The following is a 27,380-nucleotide window of genomic DNA, read 5'->3' on the forward strand; positions in this document are numbered from 1 at the left end:
CCTCGAGGAGTGTTTTCAGCCACTCCCCATTGGACCCGTCCTACACAGAGCCACAGGACTCTTCGGAAAGGACCCACAAGGGCCATCCTGGCTCCACGTGGGACCACCTAAAATGCAAACGCTCTGTCTGAGGCAATGTTCTTCATCCTAAGTCCGACAGCAGCGTGGCGCGGACCTTCGCGGTGCCCCATCAGTAGCCGCAAGGCGCAAACGCTGCAAAGCAGATGACGGCAGTGGAACGAGCTCGTTCTTACGGGGCACGCACGGGGACGCGCCCGGACTGGGGGCAGAGCGGCACCCACATCCCCGCGAGCCCGCAGCCCCGCTCTGAGCTTCGGAGGGCAGCGGGGCTGGGAGGGACTGCCGGTGCGAGGAGGACAAAGCAGCACGGGGACACCGGAGCGAGACCGGGACGCAGGGGGTGCGGTGACCGCGTCCGGCCCGCGGGGGTTACGCGCCCCAGCACGGTGCCGCGTTTCAGAGCGTCGCGGAACCGCTCGGGTCGGCGGGGCCCTCCAGAGGCCACGCGGTCCTCGGCCGCCCCGGGGCCGCCGCACCCCCAGCGCCCGCAGCTCGAGCGGCGCGGGGCCGGGCCGGGCGGGGCGGCGGTGCGGGGCCGGGGAGGGGCGGGGGAGCGGCGCCACGTGATGCGCTTCCCCGCTCCTTAAAGCCGCCCGCCGCGCCCGCCCCGCCACAATCACGGCCGCACGGCCCCGCCGGCAATCAGTGCCGCGCCCGGCCCGGCCCCGCCGCCACCATGGCCGGGGCCATCATCGAGAACATGAGCACCCGAAAGCTGTGCATCGTCGGCGGGATCCTGCTGGTGTTCCAAGTGATCGCCTTTCTGGTGGGAGGTCTGATCGGTGAGTGCCGCCGGGGCAAACTTTCTCCCCCCGCCGCGGTGCCGGTGCTCGTTCCGGTGTCAGCGCCGCGCCTCCATGAGCTCATTAGCGCGGCATTGTCGTTAAGCAAACAGAGCTCCGCGGGCCCCTTTGTGCGTGCCGGGCTGGAGAAGGGGCAGAGAAAAGTTTGCCCGGCCTGCTCGCGGCGTGCCTGAAGAAAGGCAGGGGAGCCGTCAGCATGGCGACCGGTGCCGCGGGGCCCTGGAGCTGAACGTACCATCGAACCTTTTTTTTTTTTTTTTTTTTTTTTTCTCTTTATTTTTTTTTCACTTTTTTTTTTTTTTTTTTTTTTATTGTTAATTCTGCTTTCCCTCCTTCCTTACCGCCTCCCCATCTCCGGGCCGCGGGAGGAGGGAGCCTTCCTGCCTGCGGCAGCACTCGCCAGGCGTAAAGCGATGCTAGCAGTCATAAGGAAACCGGGGAGGGGGGATGGAGAGGGGGCCGCCTGTCCCGGGGCTGAACACCGAACCCGGAGCGCGCAGCGCGACGTCGGATAGCGCTGGGGAATGGAGGGAGAAAGATGGAGGAGGGCGGGCGGGGGGCAGAGCCGGGACTGGCGGTGGTACTGGAAGGCACAGCGGCGGGGATGGGGTGGGGTGGGATGGGGTGGCTCGGCTCCGGGCGGGGATGGCGCCGCCCCCCGCGGTTCGCTCTTGGGGTTCCCTCCGCCCGGCTCCCCCCTGCGCTGCGGCCCGCGGGGTCCAGCAGCCCGGCTGCGTCCCCTGGCCGCCTCTGCGCTCCGCGGCTGAGACGCGTCGTCCTTTTTGTTGAGGGGAGCGTGGCTGGAACGTTCTTGCAGCGATCTTCATTTCAGAGGCGCAGAAGAAAGAGCTGCAGCCGGCGTTCCGAAGGCAGGTCCATTGTTCTGCGTTCCTATCCCTGCGAACTGCTGCTCTGTGGGAGCTGGAGAAATTCTGCTAAGTGTAATGCGCAAAACTTTGCTTTCATCCTTCTGGTGCTCGATCACAAAGCAGCCCCTGGCAACATCGGGTTGGAACCTGAGTTTTCTGCTCCTGTAGGCCCAAACCCGCTCGACACCAGGACTGGGTTTTCTACCCAGTTTCTTCTGAAGGAGCTGGTTTGGATGGAGCTGGTTCAGATGCAGGTTACTGAACCCGATGCTGATTCACTGGATGCGTTTTCTTGCCCCATGTTGTGCAGAGAAGCTGTGCTCCATGGTCATGAGGATGTCTTTGTTCCTAGAAGGGTTTTGCAGCAGAGCTCTCCAAGTTCATAAAGCATGAGCTGTGTGTACAGAGCAAACCTACTGAAGGATCTGTTTCTGTCTTCACCTGGGAACAGGTGTGATAAACAGATGTATTCGTGTTTAGGATTGCATGGGCTACACAGGCCTCTTTCTTTCATCTTGAAATTCCTTTGAACCCGAATGGAGCTTGGATCTGCCATACATACACCATACACGCCTCCTGCATTAGGGCCCAGCCCAGTGCTGGGCTCTGGGACCTGCAGGCAGTGTGGCAGTGGCTCAGGGCTCAATGCCTCTTTTAGACCTAGGGTGACGTTTGTTGATCATACGGGGATGCCTTCTGCCTGCTGGCAGGTCCTAGGGGGTGCTATGGGCAGACCTTCCATGGCTGGAAAACCCCACTTTGAGTCTTCAGGCAGATCAAACTGCGTTATTGCCTCACCCAGACTGGGTCGGTGGCTGTTCTGCAAAGTGCCGAGCCCTCCAGGATGGTGCTGGGACAGCTGCTGGTAGCCTCAGGGCAGGGCTGTGAGTAATGCTGCTCCTGTAGTGCATGGGGGGATGAGAGCTGAGGTGCCACTGAAATAGTGACCCGGTCTGGTTTGATCCAGCACGCCAAACAGACAACAAGAATCCGGTTATTTTAGTTTGTTCAGGTCTAGACAAACCAAAATATGTACACAACGGGAGTGCAGCTACAAAGCGAGCTCTGCCGTTCCTCTAGCAGGGAGTCAGGTCATGTTTCAAAACAATGACTAAGTGCTCTATTTTAACAGATTATTTTGCAAGTAAAAAAATACACAAATGCGACACATTCGTACCTGATACGGCCAGAAAGCTTCGTTCCTCTGGAACTGTGTTTTCTGCCAGTGCTGGTCCTTGATGGAGTTTGTGAACAACAAACTATTTATGCGAGCTTTATTAAACTCGAACGTATTTCTGCTGGCACTTTTGTCCAGGTGCAGAACTTCAATCAGCATCCCCGTGGGCTTTGGTTAGAAATGTGCATTGGCAAAACATGGGATGAAGGCATACAGGAGTCAGAGCTTGCAGAGCAGAGCTCCAGCAGCATCTATGGGAGCTCAGCGAAGCTGAGGCATGAGAAGTGCCGTAAGGGGTGATTTTATAGGGCTGTTTCTTTGCTGCTCTCTGGGGCAGAAGCTGCCCCCAAAGCCCTCCTGGAGCAGCTGCTCAGTAACACGCTTGGAGGCGCTTCAGATGGCCTCAGGACGGACAGGATTCCCTCTGTCCTGCTCCAGAGCTGGCTTTGTGTACCAGCACTCAGTAGTGGATACAGCAGCTGACCATACATTCTGCACACGTAACTGGTTGGAGAAGTGAAGGCGTTTATTTCCTCGCTGGGATGAAGGCATGCATTTGGGAGCGAGCGGCTCTGCTGCTTCCTTCTCTTGCTTTAAGACCGAGGGGGGGAAAAAAACGGAGTTGTTTTGACTGGAGCCAATAAAACTGCTGCTCGTGTGTCTTGCCCAGAGAGATAATGAGTCATGAGTGCAAATGGCTGAGCAGCTATCAACAATCCCGGCTCATTATCTACATGTCGGGTTTGGCTCCCAAGCAGTGCCTTTCCAGGATTTAATTTCCTTTCCTGGGATTTCATTACCTTCCTTGGGCTGAGGTGGGGGCAGGAGGCAGCAGGGCCCACCAGGCCTACCACGGTAGGGAGCGTATGAACAGGAGGGCAATGGCTGCTTATAAGGGTGGATAGTGATAGGACAAGGGGGAATGGCTTTAACCTGAGGCAGGGGAGATTTGGGTTGGATATGAGGAGGAAGTTTTTCAGCCAAAGCTGGTGAGGCACTGTTCACAGGCTGCCCAAGGAGGCTGTGGATGCCCCATCCCTGCAGGCATCCAAGGCCAGGCTGGATGTGGCTCTGGGCAGCCTGGGCTGCTGGTTGGTGATCTGCACACAGCAGGGGGTTGGAACTGATGAGCGCTGTGCTCCGTTGCAACCCAGGCCATGCTGTGGTTCTATGGCAGCTTCCAGTGTCCCCTTCAGCACCCCCCCCCCCCCCTCACTCCTCCAGCACAGTGCTGCTCTATGGCCATCAGTGCCAATGCTGCGCCCTGTGCAGTGCGTTCCCTGCACTGTGGCCTTGGCAGAGCTCTGGGAGCAGTGGAGAGCGGACGTGAAAGGTCATCGCTGCCTGATTCCTCTTTGTAAGAGCTGCAACTGTAACAGAATGGGCAAATGTGCCAGGAATTGGCAGTTCCCAGGCAGAGGGCCATGCTGAGGCTGGGAGGAGCGGGCTGTCAGGGCTGTAAATCCTTTGGGGTAATCTTTTTCTTTGTATTTTCTTCCCCCACTCTTCTCACAGTTGCATCACTTTCAAACTAGAGCTCTCTGGGGAGAGCTGTGTCAGAGAAATGCTGTCCCTCACAGCTGATGTACAGCAGGAGCTGCTCCTGCACCTCTGTTTGGTGCTGCCTGCGCTTGGCTTTATCAGATGTGGGCAGGCTGCCCTGCAGGGAGAACTGCTCAGCAGGAAGTGTGCTGTGCAGCAGGTAACAGCCCTGGCCTCTGAAGTCGATGCACCAGTCCTGCAGGGTGCCTGGGAAGGAGGAAGGGGTGTCACAGCACTTCTGTGCCAGCTCCAGCCCTCGGGTGTCACCATGGGGATTGTGTGTCTGACGCCGATGGCACTCATGGCATCTGGGCGGCTGCAGCTCTGTGACAATCAGCTCACGGCTCCTCCTGCTCCAAAGGGGCACCCACAGCTTCTGACTGCAGGGAAGTGCAGAAATCCTGGATGCAGGGTGCAGATGTGGGTTGGGAATCACACAGACAGGCCGTGTGTGCTTGGACAGGTTCATTCCTACGGCCCAGCAGTGAGAGATGTGCTGGGGGAGGCAGAGCCAGCAGTGCTCATCTGCCCCAGCAGCTCCACTGGAACCACGTGCAGAGCTGGCGCCCTTCTGCAAACACCGCTCTCCCTCTTGACCAGGAGTGGAATGGATTTTCCTATTGTGAGCCTTACCTGTACTGCATTGGACAGAAAAAGCAGTTACAGCTCCAGAAGTGGAGTAAAAGGTGATGAAATATCACAAAATATTTGCTTTTCACAAGGGCAAGGGGCTTCTTGGATAGCATGGTAGCTTAATGGATACTGAGAAGCAGTAGTGAATTAGGAACTCAAAGTAAATCAGTGGGGAACTAAGAACCCAATTTTGGGACAGCAGTACTGAGATTTCCTTTGTTTTAGAGATCCATTCGATTATTTAAATAGACAGCAATTCTGTGTGCAAAATCTGCCGTCAGTCTTAAGAAAAATGGCTTTTATGTAGGCTTGTGAAAACAGTAGCTAGCATTAAACGAGAGGAAAGGAAGGATTTCTGTGGTGGGCAGTCATTAACACTGGATTGGTAGCAGTAAGGTTAGCGAAGAGGGAGGCAGAAAACTTTTGTGCTGTAATAAACATGTATTTATAAGTAAATATAACGTTATTCAGGTTCTTACTGCTCTCGCTGGAAAACCTCAGTCTGTTGGATGATAAATTAGCTTGTTTATTCCTATCCTGCTGTTGGTTAGTGTAATGAAGCAGAAGCCCATTGTGTGTGCTCATTGGGTAGTGATGGCTCTGCACAGAAGGGGGTAATTGAGTAGAAAAGCAGAATGCTCCCGGTGCATGGGAGAAGTTAACACTGCATGAGGTCAGTGGGATTCAAGCTTTAATCAATGTAGACACAATGCAATTGAGATTTTGTAAAGGGTTTGTTTATGGTGCGAGAGCAAGGGTCAGTAGTTAATTGGAAATGCTGTAGGTGTTCTAGATGAGAAGGTGCAAAATATATATCCCAGAGGTAAGGACATGCGTGGGAGAAGAGGATGCTGCTGTGGTGCGTGGGCTGAGCGCCCTGTTTGCAGGGCTAGGGAGGAAGGAAAGATTTGTTTGAGAATTCATTGCATTCATCTTTAACAGGCTGGCCGAGGAAGCACAGTTCTGTAATGTGAAGCTTTGGTAAGTATTTGTATACAAAAAAACCTGAGAATTGTGGGTAGGATTTTGCCATTAATTGTGCTCACGTTGGCTGGGGAATGGGCACTCGCCTTTTTAAGCAGCCGAGCTGGGATGGCTGTCTGTGAACTAAAACGTCTGAAAAACAGATGGAAAAGAGCTGTTTGTTTCACTGAATCTGCCCCTGGCTGAGCAGCTCGAGGCACCTGCAGCCCACCTGCCCCTGTCCTGCTGGGGAAATGGCTGTCACTGCTCCCCTGGGTGCGTGGCAGGGGATGCTCCGTTCCTGCAGAGCTTGGCCAGGCGGTGTGGGGGTGGAGGCAAAGGCAGGGCTGGATGCAGGGCTGGTGAGCTGAGAGGTCCCAGCTGTGCGGTGGGTGCTCCCTCCTGCTCTGTGTAGTCTATGGGAAGTGGAAGAATTTTGATTCCACTTGAGATGGAGGAGAAAAATCCTCACTGTTTGGCAGTGGGATGGCTGCCAGCGCTGATGAAACGCTGTGCTGAATCAGCTTGCAGGATCTCTGGCTTCTCTGACCACTGCTGTCAGTAGATGTGAAGTCTGCTGAGATGCCTCCTTCAGCTCCTCTACTTTGGAGCATTTGTGTAACCTTGCCATCTTCTGAGTCTCAGATGAATCACAGCTCATGATTCAACACGAGGCTGAGCAGATTGGGATCATTCAAAGCTGAAAGCGATTCAGCTTCTGATTTCCTGTGTCCTTTTTAGGGGCCACTTTGTCCTGCGGACAGAGTTACACCAGCTTGAGCATACAAACTTCCTCATAGGCAATGGCTTGGAGGGTTTCTTGGCACCCATGGAGTGGCCCCAGCCCTTGGAGCCGGGATGTCCTTGGGGCTCCCGTGGGTCCCAGCAGCCCCACAGGGCGGAGGCTGCCTCCAGCCCTGCAGCTGGGGAAGGGCCTGACTTCTCATCCCAGCCAGCACAGCAGGAGCACGGCTGGGGCTTATCTGCTGTTGAGCAAAAAGTGCCATGGCACTATTTCTGGGCAGGCATATATCACATAATACGTCAGTCAGAGCCACCCCACCTCGCAGCCCACGGATGGAGCAGGCGGAAGGCAGCCTGCTTGGCACCGCTGCCGGCTGCAATCCCTTGATGCTCGCTTTGTTTTGCATAGCACTTTGTAATGCTGTTAGTTGACTTGGCTGCAGTTTCCCAAAGTGTTTTTTTTTTTCCACTGGGTTCAACACTTGCTTGAATGTAATGGGAATGGAGCCAGACAAGTAACCCAAGCCAAGTGCCGACGTTTGTTTGGTGCGTGGCTCCCGACAAGAAGAATGTATAGGAATTGTCTCTTGCTCCTCAAAGCTGTAACTTTGGCAGGGAGATACTTATGTTAGCATGCCAGGGCTTTAAAATCGTAATCAGCCCGTGATGAAAACGTGTATTTATGGCTGTAATGAGCTGCATCAAAGTGGGAAACGTGAGCCTTTCCTGCAGAAGTAACTGTATCTCTTAATTCAGAAATGCCTACTTCTAAATCACATAGATCTTACGAGGTTGAGAAGCTCTGAGAGGGCTTGGCCTGACTATCTGGCTTATTTCTCAGAGCATTCTTCGTTCTTGCTCACAGCTGCAGTTTTAGGCACTGCTATTGGGTTCTGCATTGAGTCATGGTAGGAGAACATTGCACCGTATGACTTTTGTGTTTAATGCACTGTTGGTCCACCTTGAGTACATTCAGTACATTCTGTAACCCTGGACTTGCAGTGAAGCTATTTATTTTTTTATTTATTTATTGAATGCTCAATATATTTTCTTTTACTGCTTCATTCTGGCATCTGAGGGGTGCTGGTGCATTGGCTTGTTCCATTTGTCTAATGGAAGGGCTTGAGTTGGTCCATTGGGTGCCATTACCTGATGGGGGGTGTTTTTGTTGGGCTAGAGTCTGCACGGAAGTCCTGGGCTGTGTGTCAGAGGGATGATGGTCACAGCATGGAAGTAGTTCTGTAGGAGCCCATGGGCTGGCTGGCTGATTGCAGACCATTCCTGGCCTCCTTGGCCCCCTTCTTCCCTGCAGGTGTTGACATCCAGTTGTCTGTTGCACTGTGTGCTCCTCCTGCTTTAATTCACGGTGTAGGAATGTTTCAGTGCTCCTCGCTCTTCATTGGAGCACTCTCACATTATTGAATTTGCACCTGACTTTCTAACTTCTCTCTGTTTTCCTTTAAAAAGGGATAGAACAGGTTTGGTCAGACTCAGAAGTTCAAAGAAATAAATACAATTCTTTAACAGCTTAAGAAGAGCTTACCTGTTCTTTCTGCTTTCCAAAGCCTGTGAACCTGGAAGAAGTCAGTGAGAGCATGTGATGATGCTTCATGAATAATACTTTGGAAAATAAGACAGCCCTGTTTCAGTGGCAGCAGAATGCATTGCTTTGTGTTGCCTCTTGTGACCAAGGGCTGTGAGGGGCAGGAGAACTGTCACTGAGCTCTGACTGCTGGCACCCCCAAGTTGCATCGGCTGCAGTCAGAGTTCACCAGTTCTGCAGTGCATGCAGGTAGCACTGAAATGCTGATTTACCAAAGGGCGACAGAAGCAAGGCTGAACTGCCTTCACATAAAGGCTTTGAGGGGCAGAACTGTGTTAGAAAACGCATTTCAGTCTTCAAAAGCCTTTTCTTAGGGAGATGTGAAGGTGTTTGTGCTGGCATTTGGTAGTGGAGGCCTGGTTGATGGCTGAATGCATTTCTCTTCTTCTTTTATCCCTGTTTGCACTCTGCATTTCCAACCATTTCCTCCTGGATGTAAAGCCAGAGCAGGCTGATTGCCCACAGCTTAGCTATCTGATGTGAGATGTTGGACATCTCCCTGATACAAGGTGGATGGGTGCCTGCACCCCTGCTGGTGGGGCAGGGCAGCTCTTGGAGCAGCCTCAGAGGATTCCCAGTGCTTGGGCTAAATTCTGTTTTGATAACGCTGCAGAGTCAGTAATACACCTGCAGGCATAATAAGGCTAACTAACTGTGGGATCAAGGAGCTGTGAAGGAGGATCACTCCATGCATTTGTTTTGAGTTGCCTTCAAATAGCTGAAAAGGGAGCTGCGTGTTTTGGTGGGGAAACCACTGCACGAGATGCTGATTCTAAAAGCACGATTCTTTCACTTGCAGCTCCCAGCCCCACTACAGCTGTTCCTTACATGTCAGTGAAGTGCATTGATGTAAGAAAAAACCACCACAAGACCAAGTGGCTGATGCCCTGGGGATCCAACCCCTGCGAGAAGCTCAAGGACTTTGATGAGGCGGTCAGCAGGCAGATCGAGGCCAATGACATCGTGTTTGCTGTGCACATCCCTCTCCCCAACAAGGAGATGAGCCCCTGGTTCCAGTTCATGCTCTTCATCATGCAGCTAGACATCGCCTTCAAGATGGACAATGACCTGAGTAAGTTGCACCCTGCCCTTTATTACTTACTGTGCATAGGCTTTGCAGCATCAGTTTCATGTTGCCTTTATGCAGTGCCATATGCTAATTGCTGAGTGCCCAAACTCAGGGAGACGATGCAGAAAGGTGGAGGTTAGCAATGAGATGGTACAGTGTGGGCCCTTCCATAACCCAGGTGCTCAGGGCCCCATCCATGGCTTGGGCACCTCCAGGGATGGGGCACCCACAGCTCTGGGCAGCAGTACTGGGGCCTGGGCCTCACCACCTTCTGAGGGAAGAACTTTCCAGTAATATCTAACACAAGCCCCTTTTTTTAGTTTAAAACCATTCCCCCTTACCTTATTGCTCTCAGACTGTGTAAAGTTAAGACCTACCCTGGTTTAAATTCAGCAATTTGCTTTCATAGTGTGCACTCTTGTGTGTGTGTATATGTATATATATATATATATATATATATATAAAAAGAAAACATATACATATATATATATATATATATATTATTTTTTTTTTTTTCTTTTTTTCTTTTTTTTCAGTTTTCCCAGGTAGTTCAAGTTGTGGAGTGCCCAGCTTGCAGTAGATCAAGTCCCTGTGAGGGCAATTTTTGCCTCCAGTCATATAGTGATAGGATCACTGAGGTTGGAAAAGACCTCTGAGGTCATCCACTCCAACCATCCACCTCCCACCAGTATTTCCCACTGAGCCATGGCCCTTTGTACAACTTCTGAGTGTTTCATGAACGCAAGACAGGTTCTGTCAGGTGCTGAGATGCATTTGTGCTTGGGTTGGATTTGAGAAATGTGGATGCAAAGTAGTTCACCTTGAAGCTGCAGTGGTCAAAATGAAATGGCCAAACCACACCAGTATGGGAACCGTGGAAGAAGCTTACTGGGATTTACCCTGTGCCTGGGAGAAGGTGAAGTGTAACACACACACACACACACACACAGTCTGCTCTGCCCCTTACCAAAAGACAGCTGTAGGTGTGTCTGTGTGTTCTGAAGTTGTGGAAAATCCCTCTCTTAACAATTACCCGACAGCAATCCAACAATTTGCCTCTCAAACTGGGCTGAACTGGGGCGTGGGCAGCTGTTTTGCTGGAGCAGCCATGTAGCTTATGGTCACCAAGAGAAGTTAAAAACTGGGCTTTCTAAAGCTTGCAGATGCTCTTAACCCTATAATCATCTCTAACATATAGAGAAGCTTTGTGCCTTCCTCACTTCCCAGGCTTCACCGGGCCGCTGCACAGAGCCATCACTGTTCTCAGGCTGGAAGCACTGAGCTGGAATAAGCACCTGGCCAGCACCTGGGGCAGGCTCTTAAAATGCTAAACGAGCTTTTTGACAGTCATTTCTCTTGCAATTGCAGAGCCTTTCCTTCCTCTTCTTACTTAAGCAGCTCGGTGACCGACTCCTTCAAGGCTGGAACTGAAAGATTGAAAGCAGAGCAGGTGGTCTGGTCTTGTTTTGGGGGTGGGCTGTCCCAGTCCCCAGCGCTGGGGGCTCAGCTGGGGCTGCTGGTGCTCCCAGGTTGTGAGAAGTGTTTGGAGAGAGGCGTGCCAATACTGTGCATTGTGTGAGCTTACTGGCACATCCTGAAGGTTTCCTTTCATTGGCTGAAGAAAGCTTAGAAATGCTGCTTTCCTCCCCTTTTTGTCAAGCTGAAGTTAGATGCAAATGAAGTGTGAAGTCTACAAAACAAGCGAATAACGCTTCTTGCTTGCTAAATCGTGTTGTAACAGATTTAAAAAAAGAAAAAAGCAAGGAACTTCTTAACCTAAAATAATCACGTGTGTCTGAATCTTGCCGCTAACTTAGCTTCGAGAGCTTCATTTAATGTACATAGGAACTGGCTCTGCAGAGCAGGAGGGATCACTTCACCTCCTCTTTCCCAGTGACACAGAATGGTGCTGCTGTGCACATGGGAGATTTATTTTCGACTCATTCTCTGACCTGCACTGCCACAGGTTTGGGCTGTTTGCACTTAATGGGGTGCACCAGCCCTGCTGAGAGCTGGGTGTCAGCTACAGGCACCTGTAATTGTCAGAGGGCAGAACAGTATGGTATGTATCAAGTTTTCTGTCTCCAGAAGAATGTTTATCTCTCTTTTTATATCCAGTGAATTTAAAATATTAATAAGTGAGAGACTTCTGGCTGCTTTGCTTTAGAAAGAAATTGTGCACAGCTGCATGTTCCTGTTCAAATCTGTGTGTTTTGGGTCTGTGGTAGGTTTTGTAGTTTTTGAGTTAGTGAAGTGTGGAAGCATAATGCAAATGATAGTGAAGTTTCTTCTGTTTGCTTCATGAGCTTCTTCCCAGATAGCTGGATTAGCACACAGCTGGCACACAGCTGTCTCCCAAACAAATTCTGTCTTTCTAGACTATTGTAATGGGAGGGAAGATGCCCTGAGTGAGTACTGTGCTAGAGTGAATCCTGGGGGAGTTTTGGGTACTGCACAGTCAGCAGTAAAATGCTCCAAAACTCTGGCAGTGCTGAGAGCACAAGAGGCACAAAGCAGCCCTGTGCCTGCGTACAGAACCAGGCACACCTCAAAGATGCCCAGTCCATCCCCCCACATCCCCACAGCTCTGCAGCACCCCCAGGGGCAGTGATTCCCCTCACAGCTGGGTAGCTGTGCAGTGCTGAGCATTCATTGGTGAAGAGCTGTTTCCTAACAGTCCTGTGATGGGGGTGTCAGATCTTTGGGCTGGGAGCCCCAGCAGGATGGCATCTTCTCATGGTTGGCCATCCGTGGAACACACAGATAGTAAGACCAATCAAACACATCACAAAATGAACACAGGCAAGCTTGGAAGTGTTTTCAGATAAACCCGTGATGCTGGTGAGGGTGTCACTCTGCTTCCAACCCCAGAGCTGGTTTGCCAGGCTGTGGATGACCCAGGCACTATCTCCATGCTCTGTGCTGGCCAGGATTGCTGAGGCTTTGCCGTGCACAGCTCTGGCTTCTGGTGCTGGATAAGCAGATCTCTGTCTGCATATTCATACCTTTTGTTTTGGGAATTTCTGGAGGATCTTGTTTGGCATGCATGGAGGAACCAAGCAATGACTTTCCTTGAATGCCTTAGCATCTGAAAGGCGGAGTGTAGGTGCCTGCCAGCTTGTCCTCCTCCTTCCTTCCGCGGTTCTCCCCCTCCTGCTGTGCCTCAGCCTTGAATAATTAAAACACTGCGCTCTGTCCCTGCTTTTCTGAGTCTGTTCTCAGCCTGAATTCACTTTTTTTTTTTCTTTTTTTTCTTTTTTTTTTTAAAGCAAAATAACCAATTGTTTGCTTATCTGTCGGCAAGGTGGCAATACTCACCCTGTACCACCGGCCAGAGATCTCTTGGGATGTGGCTGCTCTCATGCTTTCTGGTCCCAGAACTGTCCCATATAGGTTTGTGTGATGGGGTTGAAGATGCCAGAGGTGCCTGGAGGTGGACGCCTCCATGGAACAGTGCAGTACAGCAATAGGAACTCTTCCTCATTCAGTTTCAGCCGAACAGCAAGTCATGGTCCTTGGTTGTTCCCCTACAGAGATGTATGTATTGATCCCCAGAGAGGGTATTCACACCAAACTCTAATCTAAGGGGAGATGTTACCCTGATGTAGAGAAAGATGGAAATTCAGGCATGGATGATAATCTATCATTTCACAAACATACGCTGGTATATATTTTCTGCTGTCTGGTTTTCATCCTCAGTGGCAGCAGCAACACTTGGATTACAGAGATGAAATAACGAAAGCTGTTTTTGTTGGATTTAGTCCCAAGCATTCCAGTTGGTTTTATGGCTTCTGAAATGGAGTTTGCAGTTCTTTCTAATTGGGCCAAGTTCAACCTTATGTTCCCATTTATCTGTTTGCACTGGTCTTCTAAATAGCGGATCTGAGATGGCAACTGCTTGTTTCATGGAAACCTAATCAGTGCCTGTGGGAAGGAGCTCGATATCAGTCAAGATGGTATAGATCACATGTGTGCAAAAAAAATGCTCAGAAGAATCGAGTTGCATCCACATTAAGACCTAACAGAACCACCTCCAAAAGCTACACAAATAGCAAGCTGAAACCGCTGATCCCATCCACGGCCCTTCCCATCCTTTTGGATGGGCATGCCACCACCTAGTCCCCACACAAATGGCTGAAGAAGTTGACAAAGATATGGGATGTGCATATCCCATACACACAGTTCTTTGTGGACGTGCAAGGTTCCCCTGCAGCATTATGAAGGCCAGATTCTTTTGGAGTAGCAGAGCGTTCTGTGCTGCACTTCAAAGCTCACCAAGCACTCGTGTTTCGTTGCAGCCCATTCCTGTGCACAGCCCTTACTCAGGAAGCTCTGGTTGGTGCCCACAGCTTTGCACACCTCCTCATCTCCCTGCACAGGGCAGTGGGACACGTGTGTGTGTGTGTGTGTGTGTGTGTGTGTGTGTGTGTGTGAGCTCACCCACAGGCTGCTGGCCTGGAGCCACAGGCACGCTGCTGCATGTTTCCAGGGACCTGCGAGTGTGAGCAATTAGCAGCAGTGAAAGCATGAGCAGCTTGCAGCAGGAGCAGCATTTGGGCCCTGGCACAGCAAGCAGCAGGGCACGTGAAGCTCCAGCAGCTCTCTGAGGGGCTGCTGATGGATGGAAGCAGCTAGGTTGTAGCACGCACATGCTGCAGAACGCGTGCCTCTTTCAGAGCCTTCCCTTGGAGCCGTGCCTGGTAAAGAGGAGGATTTTACATCTGGTGGAGCTGGTACAGGCTTGCCTTGGGTTTTTAAGCTGTTTGTGTTGCTGCTTGGCAGACTTCAGCTGTAACTCTTTCAGTTTCATGAGCTGACTCGCTTAGAGTCCCTCAGTAAGTGTTCTAGCCTCATTTCTTCCTTACAGCAAGATCCTAGCAAGAGCATTTTTAAAGGCAGGTATGCCCCATATTCCCAATATTCTTCCTAGGAAGAGGTCCAGGAGAGACATGAAGCCCAGGAACCCTCCCCTCCTAATTCATTATTTGCCCCTCTAGTTTTCCCTCCAGGTAAGGGAGAGTATGAACATGCTGTGTGGTTCTGTAGCTGGATGCATCAGCTCTGTGTGTTTGATGTGCAAGCTGGTGCCTCTGTGCAGGAAGAAAGCAGTCAGTGCTGGGTTGGGGGGACCTCAAAATCCTGATGTAGAAAGGCTTCACTTACATGGTATGTGTAGGAGTCATTTCTGAGGTTGCAGCCTTTCCTTTTTCCAGCAAGAACAACATAGCTATGTTGCAATTTTTCTCTTTTTTCCTTATTCTTTTTTTTAAGGTACTTGGGGTAATGCTTTCACATCACTCCAAGAACCCTGATTTACCTTCTGAGAGCAGTTATGGGCAGTTTTAAGTGATTTGTGCTTGTAGTGCATTGTGACTCTCCAGCAGTGTCTCCATGACCCCTTCCCCACCCGAGGATCAGTGCAACCCTTTTATTCTTCCATTTAAGATCTCTGGCAGAAAACTGCTGTGTTAAGGAGCGTATTCCAGGCCTTTTTATTTTAGGTGTTGGGCCTTAATATTTATGGTAGGTGATCTGCATCCAGCAGAAACCCAGCATTACGCTGATGGATGACTAGTGCTATCAGATGAACAAGGGGTACCACTAGTTGCATAGTTTCTCCTTTACACGGTTCATCTAACCGTGTACAGCACATGCAGTTGTGTGGTTCATCTTATTTTGTGGCTTTCTGTAAGCAAATGCTGCTTCAGTGTCAACTGGAAGCAAATGCTGTGATGCAGTCTGCCACGTCCTGATGTGGAAGGGGCTGTTGTGTACCCTGTGCTGCCTGCAGCAGCAGTGTGTGCCAGCCTGTCCTTCTGTCCCCCTGCCAGCCCGCAGTGAGGGCTGCTGATGGCTGGCTGCCTGCCTGCCTCTCTGCAACTGTCTGGATTCCAGATTATTGCTCCTAATGCTGCATGAATAAGTAATGCTCTTCACCCACACCCATAGCACAGCTATGTCATGGTATGTCAGCAAGATGCCAGAGCTTCAGGTTCTTTCTTCTCTACCATAGAGGAGATAAATGTTTTGGTAAAGATCATTTGAACTGTGACATTTGGAGTGCAAAAATTTCCATCCTTTGTAACTGTGTGCCTCTCATAGGTCCTTTCAGCATGCTGGGGCTGTCCTACCTTTGTGGTGGTCTGTAACACTCCTAAGAATCTCCATGTTTCCTCTCTCTTACAGAAGAAAATGCAGAAATTACCCTGGATGTGTCCTTAGCGTATCGTGATGACATGTTTAATGAGTGGGAAGAAATAGCACATGCAATAGAGATCAGGAAGCTGAAATGCACCTTTGGCTCCCCAAAAGTAAGGTGTTCTGGTGATGCTGGAGGTGGGGAGGTGTGGGAGAGCAGTGGGAATTGTTCTCTTGCTTTTCTTTCTGGTGTTTCTTAGAATTGTTCACCTGTAGCTTTCAAGCTTGTTGCCATTCTTGGCTCCAAAGCTTTAAAAATCGAATGAGCTCCACATGCAGTCTGGTTCTGTTTGGTGATGTAAGAGATGAGGTCAGACAGTAGGTAAGAGAGGTGTGAGGTCAGTGCATAAATCCAGCTGCAGGCAGAGTCAGAGGCTTTAGGATCTGTGTACCCCACACTGCTCTAAAGCAGTTAGACCTTTCTGTCTCCTGCTTCTGTGATGCACAAAAGCTTGTTATTCAGGAGTGGCAAAGAAGCATACTGCAGCACTCACAGAATGTGGCAGGGTGGGAGTTTCTTAAAATAACTTAATGCCTCAAGCTACAAAGCTTATGCATAAAAGCTACAAAGCTTATAAGTAATGAGCACAACGAGCAGTGAGAACAGAGCATCTTGTTTGAATATGTATTTCTTCTCATGCTGCAGACTGTAATTCCTGTGCTGAAATCAATCTGGTGTCTTCGGCATGCTTTTCAGCCCTATGCCTTGTTCTCCTGTCTCATAGTCTCTTTCAGAAGTTCACCTCTACCTCCAGTAACCCCTTTGCTCTTCCATAGAGCCATACGTGCACAGTAAATATGTATAAGGTGTGGAGGGGAGTGCTGCTGGTAAAACAGGACTGCAGACACTCCAAATTCAATCATGTGGGAGAGGTTGCAGATTTGGCTCAAGCTATATTTGCTGGTGGAGGTATTTGGGTCCCAAAGTAATCTTCCATCTTGAAAGGCTGCACTTACTTGAATTCGGGCTTAGGAGCCTGACATGTGAACCTGTTTGAGTTTGAATGCTATCGACTCAATGACCCAAAGCAACAGAAAATCAAAGGAAAAAGATCCCTGCGTCCTCAAACGGCTGTGACCCGAGGCTCTCCCCAGGCCTTAGGATAGGATGGGAATGAGCAGGTGATCTCAGCACCAGTGATGCTCGGTTTGCTGCTGGGGCTCGCGTGGCCGTGTGCTGTGCGGGGCGCAGCTGACTGTGCTGCCACCTCCCTTTCTTTAGACCCTGGAGTCTGAGGGCCGTCACTACGACTGCGACTTCCTTCCCTTCATGGAGATCGGCAGCGTGGCTCACAAGTACTACCTCATCAACATCCGCCTGCCCGTGAACGAGAGGAAGGGCATTAATGTGGGCATCGGGGAAATCAAGGACATCCGCCTGGTGGTGAGCCGGCCGCTGCTGGTGGCTGCAGACGGCGGTGGGAGGACTTGTGTCTGGAGAGCTGCATTAATTTGGCCTCTGCTTTTCCCACCCGTGGTGACTTAGCTGCATGAGTATCTTGTTACTTGTCTGAGAGCAGTTCTGTCCGTTTTTTTCCACGCTGTGTCAGAAGTGCCTCTCTGACCGCTTTCTGCCTCATGATGGAAGCTGTGGGTTTTGGCTTTTGTTTCCGGGACTTCTGAGGCCTCCTCGGATGGTCTGGGTGCTAAGCAGGCAGCTGCTCCCTTCCTGCCTTGGCCAGACCACGACTTTCAAAGGGTGCTTGCATCTACGTGTGCTTGCGCAGTAAATGCATGCCTCTCCTGCCAGCTCCCCTAAGCATAAACAGTCATGATACCAAAAGTCATACAGATGTCACACTGCACCTTGTTTCTCCTCAGGGTATCCACCAAAACGGCGGCTTTACAAAAGTGTGGTTTGCCATGAAGACCTTCCTCACCCCCAGCATTTTGATCATCATGGTCTGGTACTGGAGGCGGATCACACTGATGACACGCGCTCCTGTTCTGCTGGAGAAGTGAGTGAGGGCACTGCGCTGGGAAGGGTGGCCCTGAGGCAAAGAAGAACCATGCTGAGCAGCTCCTGACCGTGCCAGTCAGTGTGCCAGGCAGGGCAAACAGCTGAGGATTGGGAACTGTCTCTTCTCCCTCCTGTCCACTCCAGCAGATGTCCATAGCATCTCTCTACTGTTACACAAACCCCTCAGAAAAGGAATAGCTGCATTTACCCCAGAGGAGCTGAGTCCCTCCTTGACAATCTGCTGCTGCTGCCCAGTGTGGGGTTTTCTTGTCCCTCGCTGGGAACAGCTCTGACTCTGGCTCCAGGTCCCCTCCTTGCAAACTGGACAGAGATGGTGTTTCTGTCTCTGCAGGGTCATCTTTGCTCTGGGAATTTCCATGACATTCATTAACATCCCAGTGGAGTGGTTTTCCATCGGATTTGACTGGACTTGGATGTTGCTCTTTGGAGACATTCGACAAGGCATTTTCTATGCCATGCTGCTGTCGTTTTGGATCATCTTCTGTGGAGAGCACATGATGGTGGGTATGACAGGACAGAAGGCATTTCTGTGCCCCCTTGTAGCAATACCAGAATCCCTCGGTGGGCATTGCAAATCATGCTCTGGGGACTTGTTCCAGGTGAGAGGACTGCAGGCTAACTTGTTCTTTCTCATGTCTTTTCTCCTCCCCATCCTTCCATTAGGACCAGAATGAGCGGAACCGCCTCTCGGGGTACTGGAAGCAGGTTGGACCCATAGCTGTTGGCTCCTTCTGCCTCTTCATCTTTGACATGTGTGAGAGGTAGGTGTCACTGCCCTCCAGCCACGTGCCCCAGGAGCCTTCCCTGAGCAGTGGGCAGAGGTTGGGGTTTGACTTCAAGCACATAGGTTTATGGTGCCTTGGGAGCAAGGAGCTTGTGGGTGGATGTGCAGCCCTGTCTCATGAGGAGGGAGTAGATTCCTAGTGAAGATGCTGAGGCTTTTGGGCTCCTCACATCTGTGCATCTTGTCCTGTAGGACATGCCTCCCACCTCTATGTCCTCCTCCCCCACGGGGACAAGCAGCAGGGGCAGCTCTCTGCAGACTGCAGAGCAGATGTGGGGTTCTCTGTAAGCCTCTTGGCTTCTATGACAGCTCTGTGTCTTCTTTTTGCAGGGGAGTGCAGCTGAAAAATCCCTTCTACAGCATCTGGACCACCGAGGTTGGCACAGAGCTGGCTGTATCCTTCTACCCAGTCCAGGCCCAGCACACATTGTTGGTGGCTGAGGGAGGTGGGCTTGCCCTGTGGGTGCTGCTGCCTGATAGCTGCAGCCATAGGAGGCCTTTTTCCTCCTGGCTGGTCAGAGCCGGGCACTGCAGGGTCCCATGGTGGACAGTGAAGCTGTAGTGGGAGGTTTGGTGCCAGATGCTGGGACTGGTGCTGTGCTTGGAGGCATCGAAATCTGTGAGGCAGCACAGGGGGTCCAGGTCCTGCTGTTAATGCAGACTTCCCACCAGGAGGTTAACAATGACTCTTGGGATCATGTTAGAAGTGAATCACCCAAATAATCTTTTCTGTTATTTCATGCCATTTTCTTTTGACTCTGCCACTCAGATGGCCTTTATTATAGTCGCAGGAATCTGCTTGTGCCTCTATTTTCTCTTCCTGTGTTTTATGGTCTTCCAAGTGTTCAGAAACATCAGTGGAAAGCAGTCCAGCCTGCCAGCAATGAGCAAGGCCCGCCGCCTGCATTACGAGGTAGTCACTCCTTGCTACATGGAGCCTTTGTTTTTAAAATGGCTTTTCACCTGAGGGCTCTACTGGAACCTTCACTGTTACTGCAGGCCTGAGCTGGGAGGTTTGATCCTCGTTGGTTTTCTTATCTGCTCAAATCTCCCAGCTGCCTTTTTGTTCCCTTTGACTGCCATGGCATCTTTTTCTTTCTGGGGGTCCCTGGCTGTGATCCTTTTAATCTCTCAGGGTATGTAAACCAGCTCTTGGTTTGTCAGTGGTGGTTGTCTCCCAGCTTGCTGAACTCTGTTGGGGGATAGGTTAAAATTGCCCATACCCCCATTTAAAGTGATGAAAGTGCTCCCTGGTTTCTCCTTGTCTAACATTAATTATTATGTTTAATGGTAAATATTACCAACACCACCCTCTTTTTTTAATGACATGAATTCAGATTTATGGGGCTGTCTTTTCCTAACCAAAGTGCAGGAGGGAAACTGTCACACTAGGGTCAAAATCAGACGCATTCAGCTTATTTTCCCCCCTCTGTAGCCCCTGAGTCTTGTTTCTGTCCTAGCTCTTTACCTGCTGTGCAGCATGAGCAGCTCACTTCAGGTACTTGAGCTGAGAGAGCCTGTTGTTTTCACGGCTCTGTAAACATCTGTGACCAGCATCTTTCTGTATAGTATGGTCAGCTTTCAGCAGGTTGGTTATCACTCATCAGGAATGCTAGTGAACACTAGAAAATGGCACTTGAAAGAATTTTTCCATCTTTCTCTTTAGCAAGAGGCAGAGGATGTTAGCTTTTGTTATAGAGCTGTTGTGGCCGTAGAGCCATCTGGCAAGCACGAGCCTGGTCTGGGAAAGTAAAACTAATGGTCATTTATTGTTACTCTATAGCCCAGTAATTGTGTACGCACAGACGTTACCATCAAAATTCCAGAAGTTGTTTAAAATATACGAATATTTTTAAAGCAAAAACTTAGCTGGCAAAAGCAAATGCAGAATACGGTAGGATTCCCAGCTGAGAGCCTTAAATAGTTGGTCTTGCTTTTTGCATTGCAGAAGAATGTAAATTGTAATTCTGGTGAGCGTTCAGCAGTGCTGCAGCTTCCTGCAGGCTCTGGGGTGGGAATTGGCCCAGCAGACCCCTGCCATCACAACTCAGTGTCCTGTTGTCTTGCTAAAACCTGAATACTGCGCAGTGTTTGCTTAACAAAGACTGGGAGCCCTCAGGTAGGCTGTCCCATGGATGGAACCCGTAGCTCAGCCTGCCCTGCCTCCTCTCCCACGTTAACTCTTCGTCAATCAGTCCCAAAAGCGGCTGTAATGGAAAGCAAGAGCTGTCAGGACACGCACGGCTGCTCGGAGCATTGGGGAGGAATGCAGACGTGTGGGGAGCGGAGAATATTGGCTGTCATGAATGCAGCGCAGAGGAGTGGGTGGAGGTTGTTTTGGTTTGGGGTTTCGTGGGTTGGACCCTTTTTTTCTTCTTTCTTTCTTTCTTTCTTCTTTTTTTTTTTTTTTATCCTTGCGTCCTTTACACGCTAAAAACAAGAACGTGTTTTTGTGGATTCTGTTAATGTGACCGGTGACATTTCTCTCCAAACAGGGGCTGATCTTTCGGTTCAAGTTCCTGATGCTCATCACCCTGGCCTGTGCAGCTATGACAGTCATTTTCTTCATCGTGAGCCAGGTGAGTGTGACAAAACCCAGCTGTGCTGGGGAATCTCACCCCCAGTTTCTCCAGTGGCTGATGAGGTGGAGTCACTTGAGGCTCAGAGAGACCAGGTGTGCATCTTATAGGCACGTTTGGTAATCAGTTGCTTTTCAAGAAATTGTTTTTGTGTATTTGAAACACTGCCATGAAGTTGCTTCAGCTGAAAGTTCCCCCGAGGCCTTTGGCTCGCAGGCTCTGTTGTTTTTTGAAATATCAGCCATTTCTGAGAACTCAGCAAGAGCAAAATCGTTCTGTTCACATTAAAAGAATCTGGTGGCTTTCTGTACCCACAAAGAAATGCCAGAATTCGGTCTTTCCGGGCTCTGACTTTACAGCCCTGTTGTTTCTAGCAGGATATATACCTACTTATTCTGAGCTATGATGCAGTCTCTCTGCATCATGCATGAGCTTATATAGCTGTTTAAATATACTTTGATGGTTTACTTCAAGTAACAGTTTGTAGTTAAGATTGCATCTGTTTCAAAGCTGCCATTTATGGCTGTTCCTAAGCATAAGCAGCTTGCAGCTTCAGGAGAACAGTGGTGTACAGCCTTGCAAATCCAATCCAATGGAATTATCCCTGGAGGAGTAGGTTCTCTTTCGCTGCCCTGCTTATGCTGTGGGGTACATGGTGGGTCCCAATGGCAAGCACAGTAGCAAAGGATTTTGTTCTTAAAAGCCTGCTAGGCTGAAGCAGTCCTTAGCAATGCCAGTTGGTGATTTGGTTCATCACTGAGTATCGGTGACTTTAGGTATAACACAAAGGCTCTTGTCCAGCAGCTCTTCTCAAGGTGAGCTTTTGTCTTCCCCTGAAGGCGAGGTTGTGCTGCTGTGGCTTCTCTTTGGAGCAGAATGTCCTGTCATTTTCATATCAGGAGAAGGCATGCTACTGTCACATGTCATTTTCATTAATGGAAAGACAGCATTTCAGTGCGAATGGTCCATGTAATATTAGCATTGGTTGGGTAAGTCCTGACAAATCCCTGTGTGTTGAGGGCTGCTGCAGGCAGCCTGGGCCTTACAAGAGAGAGGCAGCAGGAAGGCACCCAGCACATCACTCTTGGCATTATTCATGCCACTTCCCCTTGTACAGAAGGTCTATTTATAGAAGTCTCATGTTCTCAGATGTAAGTGGCTGTCTCTGAGGTACTGCCCTTTCTGTGGCGGCCTTTGCTGAACACATCAGCTGTGGCAGCCACGTATTGCAGAACGCGAGGGATTTGATCTCGTGTAAGAATGATAAACTAAAGAAAGCCTGATGCAGTCCCATTGTAAGCAGTGTTTTTTCCTTGCAGACTGGGACTGAAGCAGAGAATTCCAGCCTAGCTGCACTGCTTTGTACCTAGAGCCCTGGTCTCACGGAACTGACACTTCTCTCATTTCTCCAAGTTGGAGCTGTAGCATCACATCTGCATTCTAGCAGGCTGAATTCATAGCTCAGCTAACTCAGCTAACTGACTGCTTTCTTGTGGGCAGGTGACAGAAGGCCACTGGAAGTGGGGGGACATCACAATACAGGTGAACAGTGCCTTCTTCACCGGCATCTACGGGATGTGGAACCTCTATGTCTTTGCACTCATGTTCCTGTATGCGCCGTCGCACAAGAACTACGGGGAGGATCAGTCGAATGGTAAGTGGCCCCGAGTGCTCTGTTTGCAAACGTTACATTGGAAGAAAGATGTAAAGTGGGTGATGCTTTTTGTGCATCCTTATTGGCGAAGTTGCACATCCAGCACACTGAAATGTTGTACAGATGACGGCTTGTTCTTCAGAGCACTGTTGTCTTAGCAGACATCTAATTATTGACTAGCTTAGACAGGTTTAAGTATTCAGCCATAGCTGTCTAAAATCTCGTGGCTTGGTTTTTTGTACTTTTTGGTGTTGCCCAGTTGTAACCGCATAGCTCCAAAATGAAGGGAACAGAAACTTGGGCAAGTGGAGAGTGGCAGTGCTCTTGTTTGCCTTTCAGTGACCTACAGTAGCACTGAGATCTTCCTCTGCCCACATGCTGGCACTGTAATGGCCTCAGATAAAAGTGTTCACACAAGCACAGATTGGGTTGGAAGGGCCCTCAAAAATCACCTAGTTCCAATCCCCTGACACAGTGTTCATAGAATAGCCCGTGGCTCAGCTAATTCCTGAGAGCCCAGAGTGAGTAAAACAGATCTTTTGCCTTGGAACCTTGCAACAGTGCATTGTGAGGACCATCTGATGGCATCGCTGTGTTTTGCAGGTGACCTGGGGGTGAGCAGCGGGGAGGAGCTCCAGCTCACCACCACCATCACCCACGTGGATGGCCCCACAGAGGTTTATAAGCTGGCTCGCAAGGAGGCTCAGGAGTGACACCGAGGGGTGCAGTGGCAGGCACAGGACGACGCAGTGCTCTCCTGCAGGGGCCGTGTCTGATGTACCTTGCCTCTTAAGCACCACAGCTTGTGTATTTTCACAGAGCAGTGACACCGAGCAGAACATTTGTAAACTTTAATATGGTGTAGTTATTTCTGGGGGAGGGCTGTGTATATTGTGTTACTCTCAAGCACATAAATATCTGCTAGAAAAGCATTAATGTCGCAAAGTCGCACATTCAGATGTTAGGAGGTGGCAGACCTGACCTCAAGTTTTTGTTGGGCAGCACAAAGCTGGTGCTGATGGTGAGTGGATGAGCACTTCTGCTCTTCTCCTTGTGTGTGACTTCAAACAAGGGCTCGGGCTGGCCTCATTTTTCATAGAATCATTAAGGTTGGAAAAACTCATCAGGTCCAACCATTGACCCATCCCCACCGTGCCCAGTAAAACATTAAAAATAAAGAGGCTGCCTGTTTAAGTCCTAGAAGAAGAACCCCCGTGCTCCATCAGTGGGCTTCACACCTGTTTGTTGAATACAGGGGAATGTGAAAACCAGATTGCAGGAGCAGCGTGTGCTCCTGCCCCAGTCCTCATTGACCCGAGCTGTGGGCGGTGTTGGGTGCCCCGCTCCAAGTGAAGGTACTCATCTGCTGCTGTGTCTGAATGACTGAAATCACTGTAGCACAGATGTGCTGAATGCTACTTCCAGAAGTCCCTTTGGATGGGTTTGGATACTTGAACTGGAACACTGAGCGTTTTTGGTAAGTTTGTGTTTTTGTGAGGTGGGATGCTGGTGCTCCTGTACTGCTAGTGCAAGTGCTGGGGCCTTCAGCTCAGGTGGCAGAGTGAAGCTCATGAGCCACGTGCTGAAGGAAACAAGTGCTAGGCAGAGCAGCAGGACGCATGGCAGCAGATCTGTCACACAAAGTGAGTTAAATGTACGCACGCAGCCCCAGCTCCTGCATTTCCCTCAGCTGAGCGCTCGACTTTGCAACTTTAATGTTCTTCTTAGGCTGGGTTCTTATGTGATATTTATGTTGTTCCCATAGATGTGTCCATGGTTTCTTTTACAGCGTAGTATAGCATTGCATTTTTGTAAAGGCTCTTTACAGATGGGGCATTGCAGCTTTCAAGCCAAATTTTGTGTCAAACACTAACAACTTGTTTACGGGGCGTGTGTATGTGTGAGCTTTGTGTGTGTGTGTGTGTGTGTGTGTGTGTGTCTCCTTTTTTATTTCTTACTTCCTAAGCCCTACTCATATGTCTCAGAAATAGTTCCTGGATCTTATGAAAGTATATCCTTTTTTTGTTTAGGTTGAGTTCACTTTTTACAGAATGCTTTTAAGCAACCTGGAAAACATGTAGATTTGTTAATTTAAATAAAATATACAATATTGTGGTTTTTGCAGGCCTGGTCAATGGCTGCAGAGCTACCGCCTTCCCACTAGGGTTGCTCCTTGCATTTGGCTCTCACTGCAGGCAGCAGCTGTGCAGCGTGGTGCTGGGAAAACGTTTGGCCCTTCCAACCAAGCCATTCTATGATTCCATGACTCACTTGAATGATTCTCTTGCATCATTTTTCAGACGCTTTGGGCTGCAACGCCAATGGCTTTTTGTCCTGCAGCTCTCTGCTTCAGGAGCAGTCATTGGCAGTGCTGATTCTCCCTGGTTTCTGTAGGGCCTGCTGAGTTCCAGCTGCAGTGTGTACAGCCCTGGGGATGTACTGGGGATGTACAGCATGTCTGCACCACTGTTTGGTTTTCCTTCAGGCTCCACCACAGCCTCAAGGTCTGCGTGCCCGCCTCCATTGCTGCTCTATTCCATGTTCCAAGTGCCCGCTGCTCAGGGCTGTTCCCTGCACCCCAGGAAGGCTCTGGGCATGGGGTAAAATTCCAGCCCTTCTGGCAACAACTGAGTGTGGATGCTCAAAACGGTGCCTTTTGGTTTGCAGCAGGTGTGTGGTTGGTATGAGCAGCACAGCCTTCCCACAGGAGGCAAACTGCTCTCAGGACAGCCATGGAGCAGCTGAAGGATGCTGTGTTCACTAAATTACGTGACTGCTGCCTTCAAGATGGGGAAATAAAAGTTTCCCAGTGGTTCTGCTTGGGAAACAACGGAAAACTTGGTGAGAGCAGATTGAGTTCTAAATCAGAACCACTGCAGCAGGAGCTGCCCCGATAACACAGCGCCTTGCAGGGGAGCTCCCTGCTGAGCACTGCTCCGAGGCTCAGGGAGGAGCTGAAGGGAAGGCAGTGCTTCCAGGCCCTGCTGGATTGCAAAAGAGCAAATTCATGAATTGTAAATAACCGTGAAGCCTCCAGCAGCCTCCCACACCGCGGCTCCCTCCTGGCGCTTGGCATCGGGCTCCAGCCGGGGTCCTTTGCTGCCCTCTGCTGACAGCGTTGTGTTCATTGGGTTTAATGACAGGGAGAAAAAGCCCTAAAAATGTGGGAAATTTGTGTATTTGTAGAAATTCTTTTTACCTGCAAGTGCTGCTCGGGTTCAGAGGTATCCCCAGAGCCTCGTCCTGTGCTGCTGGGCAGGGGCACAAGCACTGGGGAGGCACAGGGAGGGCATCTGGGGTGTTTGTGAGCAGCCATGCTGTTAGTGGAAGGAGCCAATCTGCAAGAGCTTTGTGCGAGCTGGGGGCTGCAAGTCTTGCAAAGCCAACACGTGGCCTCGGGCTGAAGATTGGTTTGTACTGAATTTCCTCCAGCTCTGGGCCACCGGAGCAGTTCTTTGTGCTCAGCCTTCGCCAACCCCCTGAGGACTGAATGTGGGCACTTTGCTTTCTCTGCCCGCTGCCAACAGATTTACTTCTGGAAGGATTTTGCTCTCATGTGAGAGGCTGCTTTCCTACTCAGCACCTGATGTTACTCTGCAGGAGGAGGTATCTTCTTGAGTGCTCACATTTCAGAGACTAACTGCTATAGGAAATCAACAGGAACTTCAGGCTTCAGATCCAGAGTTTTAAATGAAGTAGTTTTAAATGAAGATTCTGTCTTGGCTGCAGTTGCAGTCTCCTCCTGCCTCCCATCTGTGCCAACTGTGAAGATTGCTCAGGGCAAGCCTTCCTGAGCCCCCACACCAGGAGTTTAAATACCATCTTCTCCACAGCCAGTTTGTGATCTCAAGTCAAGGAAACTCCATGAGCAGGCATCAGCGTTCTCCTCTGCTCTCTCCATCCTTGGAGAAGGGCTTTGCTCCATGCACAGCCCTGGCTCATGCAAGGGTGGGCATTGGGGCTCCAGAACAGTCGAGGCTCTGGAATGCTTTCTGCTGCAAAAAAGGGCTGGGATCCTCCTGGAGGTTTCCTGGTGCAGCGCTGCTCGGTGCCTCTCCCCGTGCCCTGCTTGCAGGAGGAGCTCTGGCAAACAGCTGGTTTCCATTTGGAATGGAAAATGTGGTTGCTGTCAGAACTGTCAGAGCTGGGGAGCCCAGGCAGGGCCGGCTGATTGGGATCAGATGAGGAGCAGCCACCCCAGATCACACTGCCCTGAGAAAAGGCTGTTTGAAAAGGGGATGTCTGCCTCTGAGCAGCAGTGCCTACAGCTGAAGGAGTGGGTAAGCTAGGAATTGCTAGTTAGTGTGTCCTTGAGGCTAATAAATACCTCTTAAACACCAGGAACGGTGGTTGAGAGATCATCTCTGGAAGCCCCGTTAATGATGGGATTTGGGCAAAGAAGATTTGTGAGGGCTGTGAGATGATGCTCAGGTACCTGCAGCCAGCATCACACCTAATGAGAGCCAGAGCAGTTAGAAGTCCTCTGTCTGCTGAGTGGCCATGATGCAGACACTTCTGGGGGAGAGCTTAGGGAACAGCAGCTGGACTGACAGCAACTGACAGACCTGACAGACCTGTAGATGTCATTTTAAAAGCTGTATCTCTGTTTCTGTGGGCATGTACTGCTTTTTAAGCTTTTCCAGGCCATGCTTGAAAGAAATCACACATTACCGATGTGTGCCTCAAAAATTGCATTCAGG

The 27,380-nt window shown here is 50.3% G+C and overlaps 1 protein-coding gene across 1 annotated transcript; it reads left to right on the top strand.

Moving 5' to 3' along the window:
- Positions 1–674: 674 nt before the first annotated feature.
- WLS (Wnt ligand secretion mediator) lies at positions 675–24,798 on the top strand. The gene is made up of 12 exons (XM_048946140.1): positions 675–863; positions 9,215–9,487; positions 15,671–15,795; positions 16,905–17,066; positions 17,504–17,640; positions 17,995–18,163; positions 18,327–18,424; positions 18,778–18,841; positions 19,217–19,360; positions 20,943–21,026; positions 22,527–22,680; positions 23,284–24,798. The coding sequence occupies exons 1-12, from the start codon at positions 758–760 to the stop codon at positions 23,391–23,393; spliced, it is 1,626 nt and encodes a 541-aa protein (XP_048802097.1). The 5' UTR covers positions 675–757; the 3' UTR covers positions 23,394–24,798.
- Positions 24,799–27,380: the final 2,582 nt, after the last annotated feature.

The sequence above is a fragment of the Lagopus muta genome, chromosome 5, assembly GCF_023343835.1.
Source record: "Lagopus muta isolate bLagMut1 chromosome 5, bLagMut1 primary, whole genome shotgun sequence".
NCBI lineage: Eukaryota > Metazoa > Chordata > Aves > Galliformes > Phasianidae > Lagopus > Lagopus muta.

Coding starts and splice junctions, on each gene's coding strand:
- WLS (XM_048946140.1), top strand. CDS start 758: ATGGCCGGGGCCATCATCGAGAACATGAGCACCCGAAAGCTGTGCATC. Junction 9,488..15,670: donor CAAGATGGACAATGACCTGA/GTAAGTTGCACC, acceptor TCTCTCTTACAG/AAGAAAATGCAGAAATTACC. Junction 17,641..17,994: donor GCTCCTGTTCTGCTGGAGAA/GTGAGTGAGGGC, acceptor CTGTCTCTGCAG/GGTCATCTTTGCTCTGGGAA.